Consider the following 5833-nt stretch of genomic DNA (forward strand, 5'->3'; position numbering starts at 1 on the left):
TTTGGGCCTGGCCGTCCAGCCAGTTTTTTACCCAGCACAGAGTACACCTGTCTAAGCCGTGAGCCGCCATCTTCTCTAGGAGAATGCTGTGGGCCAGCAGCATCCCTCTTCCATCTGGCTCCAGAATCCACATCTCCCTCCAGCTTTTGTCTCCTTCCCCTTAAGGTGCTTTTTGGACACCATTTGAAACCCAGCTGCTATGTCCTGCTGGATCATATCCCTGTTTTTAGTTTTGTGGAGCTGCATCCAGATTGGTTTGTGTTATCGCAGGGGGATGCTGTTCACAGTCCCCACCAAACCAAGTGGTTGGGCCAGACTGCCGTGGTGGATCACTGCTCCCTGGCTCAGCCAGCCCTTTGAGACATGGGATGCCTGCAGTGGAGTGCAGCAATTGGTGTCCACATGGCGGTCCTTTGGTGAACTGAGCTCAGCAGCCTGTCGCTCTCCAGAAATTTGCTCTGAAGTTCATGCCACAGTCTTGGCTGTGTTTGTATCCACTGTAAGGTAGTCTGGTGCTTCCAAAATACTGTTGCCATCCCAGCATGGAAGACGGCCTGCGCCAGAGCTTGCTTTCCCCTGGTGCCAACAGACTCCTACTGCTCTGAGCGGAACAAGATCTGGAGGATGTGCTTGGGATCAGCAAGGACTCGGTAATTGGACTGTTGTTCTTTCATCTTGCTACGCAGTAGCGAGCAGATTATAGAGCCCACATGTTATAGATTTCCTGTCATCCCTCATGAATCAAGCTCCACTGTCTTATTTACTGTCGGCCAAGGCCTGTGAATAACATCACCAAGGGATACACTCTCACGCAGTTGTGCAAACACACAGTACAGAGCAGTTGCATGCACCTTTGAGCTGCCAGTTCACCTTCCCCCATCACACCACCTATGGTAGAGAATGGCCCTCTGTTTCCTATCTGCACAGAATGGCTCCTGGCTTCCCTGGGAGCTCACAGTTTGTAACACTGGAGGCAAATCTGTATTATCTGAATAATATTAAGTAAGTCCCACATTTTTAACCTCATGACATTTCTAGTTACAACTCCGGCCATTTTGTATGCTCTTATACCCACATGCACAAAGGATACGGACTTCCAGTTTCCTGGGAGCTGTTTCATATGATATCTGGCAGGTCTCCATTGCTTGTCAGTGAGAAAAGACTGGTTTGTGCTCAAGGCACAGCACTGGAAGTCAGGACCATGGGCACAGCTCTCGGCTTCATCGAGGACAGCTAAGAAATTTTGCTGCTCTAGCTAGTAGTGTAGTGAGTGTAATAGATGATAGCCTTGATTTATCAGAAGATATTTTCTCAAGTTTCCCAAAATTTCAGCTCAAGATTTTGAAAGAGCATGAGAAATTGAATCCAGCTGGCAGATTTGCCTCAGTGAAGGGCTAGCACTCTTTTTTTTTTTTTTTTTTTTTTTTTTTTTTTGTAACTGCAGTGAGGCGTTACTACTGAATCACTTGGAGTCTCCTAGAAGTGAAGGGAAGTTTGGTTTGTCTACGGCACGCCAGCCTGCTAGCTGCAACCTTGTTCCTTGTTGTAGGTGTTTGTAAAAAAATCTGTGGCCTTCCAAGCGATAAGCTTGGAGAACCAGGGATGAAGTTAGAGGGACTGAGGTGCTAATTTGTTTCTGTTAGGCAGGTTAATATTTCTGTTGTGGAAATCTAGATATTAGGCAACGTCTGGGGAATGTGTCTGAATGTGTCTTCAAATAGTAAGAGGCTTTGTCCAAGAGGAAGTGATTAAGCCGTTTGCTATGTCCGTTGTTGATAGAGCTGGAAGTAAATGGGCTTTGATTGCAATGTGGGAGATTTCAGTTTGATGTTACAAACTTGTATTAGCAATGATGCAGGAGCATTAGAACAGACTGTCTGAGAAGGGCTGAAAGTTTTTCAGAACAGGCTGGAAAAACATCTGTCAAAAATAATGCTGCTATAGCTGATCCTTTGTTGGGACGGAGGGATGCACCAACCACCTGACCTGGTCCTAGCCCTATTTTCTGTGATTCTGTGAAAAGTTAAGACATGTATATTCTTGTGTCCAGCTGATGCAAGCTTGAGATGGGTGCAGGTTTGTATATCAAATAAGCACTAGCATCTATAAGCTACCAGGATAGTGTACGAAGAAGTACAGGCACTCCACTTTCCTTCAAAGGCCTGCCATCCAAATGCTAATGTACCCAACCATGGTAAGTCTTAAAAAGAGATGGCAGCAGCACTCTTTCTTGCTTAACCATCTTCCTTAATTTTTATCTTCATTTTCACTGCCATGTACAACAAACAGACTAGCAGCACCATCTTTTTTTACTAGTGCTTCCTGTAAAATTAAGTTTCAGTTGTTCATACCACTGCCAAGCTTTAATCATTGCTGTAAACACTTTCTATGCCTCTGATTGATAGACTTGTTTTGTGGAAATTTTTATCAAAACCAGCAACTATATATATATATTTTTTTAAAAGAAAAAGTAGGGAGTATGCCATGTTCTTGAATTACACCTTCCTTCCATTTAAAAACAAATCAAGAAGATTCCTCTTTGCAAAGCTCTAAATCAGCTTGTGTTTTGGAGTCAGACTGCAGGGACAACTGGGGCTGTGGCGGGGCAGAGGCAGTGTCAGTAAGTGGGGCCACCAAACAGTAATGGAAAGACACAGCAAGGGGAGCTGGGCAAAAAGGTGAGGAGGAGAAGCAAATAGTTATAAGCAGCTGTTGAACAAGGAGGCTGGGGCTGTGGAGTGTGGGGGAATGGTGTTTGGTTGGGGTGAGCTGAGAGCAAAGGAAAGGGATGGGGTTAGAAGGCAAAGGCAGTGAAGAGAAGAAAGTGGGCTAGGATGGTCTGGAGAGGAGAGAGCAAGAGCACGACTTGAATTGAATGGTTGGAAGAGCCTCTGAATCATTATTACTCAGCTGTCATCAGTGTCTGAAATTCACCCGGTGTTTCATGCTCCTCATGTTAGTCTTCACAAAGGAGGATGAGCTACCCTTGCAGCCCATTTACTCCATTACCTTGGTTGTAGTGGTCCACGTGATGGATTCGTCTCTTCTGATAATCCACAAAAGTGTTCATCGTGATGCTTCATGAGGGAATTGGTTTGCTGTAAAAGAAACTAACTCTGTGAAAAGGGCACTTTGAAGGGTGCTGATGCAAGAACTGGAAGCTGGGGGAAGACCAGTTATCCTCTGCGTGCACTTCTGTCTACCCGACTGTATGTCTTATACAACTCATGTTTTAGCTACGTCACTCTGTGCTGTTTCTTCCACAGGACCCCCGCCTCATTCACTGCATGCGATGGACCTGCTCTGAGATAAATCTGAGTTGCACAGTGAAAGACACCATCTGTAGGACCCCTGCCTCATTTGTCAGGTGTGTACTGAGTGAGACAAGGGACTGCAGGAGAGAAAGGGAAGCTTTTATAGCTGAGGCAGTGAAATCCTGACCTGCCAGTTGACTTTTTTCTGTGACCATTTCTGTGTGATAGTTCTCAGGTTTTTTGAAGCAGCTGTTGTGCCAGTGGTTGTTTAATTGTGCGTTCCTTATTTTATAGGGGACGTTTTTGATCCCAAAGGACCTGCTTTACAGAAACACTGAGTGCTTACAGCTGCAAATGAAGTGAATGGGAATCCACTGAACCCAAAGTACTATACAAGCACAGATCAGTCAGGCTGTTGGTGTCTCAGACTGGGCACCCAGAATTAGCAAATACCTTTTAATATGGTCTTCAGTCATTCACCCGTAAAATGAGAATAAAAATACCCCCTCCTCTTACAGAGGTGTGTGAAAATAAATGATCTTGGGCTGGTGAAGCTCTTGGACAGTGTAATGATAAGCCCATAGGAAAACACATAAGGAAATGAATAAATCTCTAGAGCCAGGTTTGAATAATGTGTGGTAAATAAGGCCTGGGGCCACATACTGAACAATGAGCAGAAACCAGCATCCCAAATAGCTGCTCATTACATGGGCACAATCCCTTCTGAGTGCAGTCTGAGATGGGATACTGTGGAAGGAATATGATCGTGTAATTAAGGGCTATAAAATAATGCATATGTACATGAGGGCTAAGAGTATTTCTCACAAGTAAACACAATTGTGGCATTTCCTGATTCTTGAATTCATTTGTAGTCTGCCCTATTTAACATACAGGTTTTTTGTTTGTCTTTGTTTCACGGGTCCTGTCATGCTTTGCAGATTTATGTGCTGTAAGATGGTGTTTTCGCGGCCTCTCCATTTGAATTAAGTGTTGCCATTTCATGTAGTTGCAGATCAACTAATTGTGATAGTCAAAACATGCTCATCTTATATATTATGTATTCCACAAGTTGTAATCTCCACTGAGGTGCAGATTTGTGTGAGGGAGAAAGGCAGATCTGACCCTGTAATTTGCCATCGTGAGCAAAACTGACACCCAGATGCTGCTGTTCTTAACGGTGAAGGAATTGGGGATATTTGAGATCTTACAACCTGCTAGCAGCAATTAAAATAATAAAAACCCCAGTAATTTTCCCATGCAGCAAATATGCAAGAGAGGAGAATGTCACTAGGGCTATGAAATGACTTTAAAAGTCTTTGCTATAATGGGTGGAGGAAGAATGGCAAAGCTTAAGCTCCTAGCGAAAGTATGCAGAAATGTAATGCTCAAAATACCTAATTTTAAATAACCACATTTTTGATGACTGATTATGTGCGTGTTTAGGAATTAATATATAATGACTGTAATGGTAATGGAGTAGTATTAGAATCTATCAAGTTGAGAAGTTGAGTGTTAATGGTGCTGGATCAGTGTCCAAACCTAATGCTGGTTAACCTTTCCATGGCATGTCTGGTATTTGCTATAATTCCAAGGGAGAATGTTATGAATAGTACAAGAAGTGGAGCTGTGACACGTACCCCTGACATTTTGTTTGTAGGAAGTAGAATCGTCTATTGCAAATGTCTAAGAAACGTACCATCAAACCTTTTTCTCTTATATTTTCCCCTTCTCTTCCCCATTGACAATCTCAAATACTGGAAGAAGAATTCATTGGCCTATTTAGGCTGTAGAATGTGATGCCTCTCTCAAGGATGACTAGTATCACTGTTGGCCAGTTGATGACTTGGAAAGCACTGGTACCCACATGTGCTGCAGATAATGGTTCGTTCTGGAAACGAAGTAAGCCAAACCTATCAAACACATTTTAATCTGTGTAAGAGACTGAATGAGTGTCCTTTGTGCAGTGGTTTAACTGCTCAGTTTTAACAGTTTCATCAGACAAATGTATGGTTTAAAAGGGACAGAACAAAAAGTGATGCCAGAGTACCCAAGAGCAGGAACTCTGACAAAAGTCCCCTCAGGCAGGGCCTGGCACTACTGGCCAAAGGAGAGAGGAAAGGACAATTAAAAAAATACAACAATCTGTTCTTGTAGTGGTCAGACAGCAAGATGCAGCACGTGTGCTGGGTGGGAGCCATCAATGAGAGCTGGTTTCCCCATGGGATATGCAGACTTGGACTACCAAAGTAAGCTAGGGCTGGGACAAACAGATGTTATGCCAGACACGTCAGCAGAGCTAGTCTGTTTTGCATAGGTGCCTGATCTTACTTGGCATGCTTTAAACTCTTTCTTTTCTGAATCTCAGGGTGCAATATAACCATTATGATTTAATCCTAAGTGCTCTGTTCTCCACATAGGATGCAGCTCTGGGGTACTACTTCTAACCTACACAAATGGGAAGCTGAGGCACAAGGTGGTGTGTTGCCAGGTGCACAGCAACCTCAGTCACATGCCTCTGCTACCCTTCGATGAGAGAAGGAAGAGAGGCTGTGGGGGCACTGCATTACCAAAGTGAAGAG

General features: G+C 43.9%; 1 protein-coding gene across 3 annotated transcripts in view; it reads left to right on the plus strand.

Annotated features, from left to right (window-relative positions):
• Positions 1-5833, plus strand: part of ESRRB (estrogen-related receptor beta) — a 134751-nt gene that overhangs the window by 27806 nt on the left and 101112 nt on the right. The window contains exon 2 of one of the 3 annotated variants that reach the window (XM_009319404.1): positions 3267-3367. The exons of 1 other annotated variant lie outside the window; for it this stretch is intronic. In XM_009319404.1, coding sequence (XP_009317679.1) covers positions 3288-3367 — 80 coding nt within the window. In that variant the 5' untranslated portion in view covers positions 3267-3287. Of the gene's footprint in view, positions 1-1440; positions 3368-5833 lie in introns of those variants that run through there. One more of the 3 variants, XM_009319403.1, reaches the window with a different exon arrangement.

The sequence above is a fragment of the Pygoscelis adeliae genome, unplaced genomic scaffold (assembly GCF_000699105.1).
Source record: "Pygoscelis adeliae isolate BGI_AS28 unplaced genomic scaffold, ASM69910v1 Scaffold71, whole genome shotgun sequence".
NCBI lineage: Eukaryota > Metazoa > Chordata > Aves > Sphenisciformes > Spheniscidae > Pygoscelis > Pygoscelis adeliae.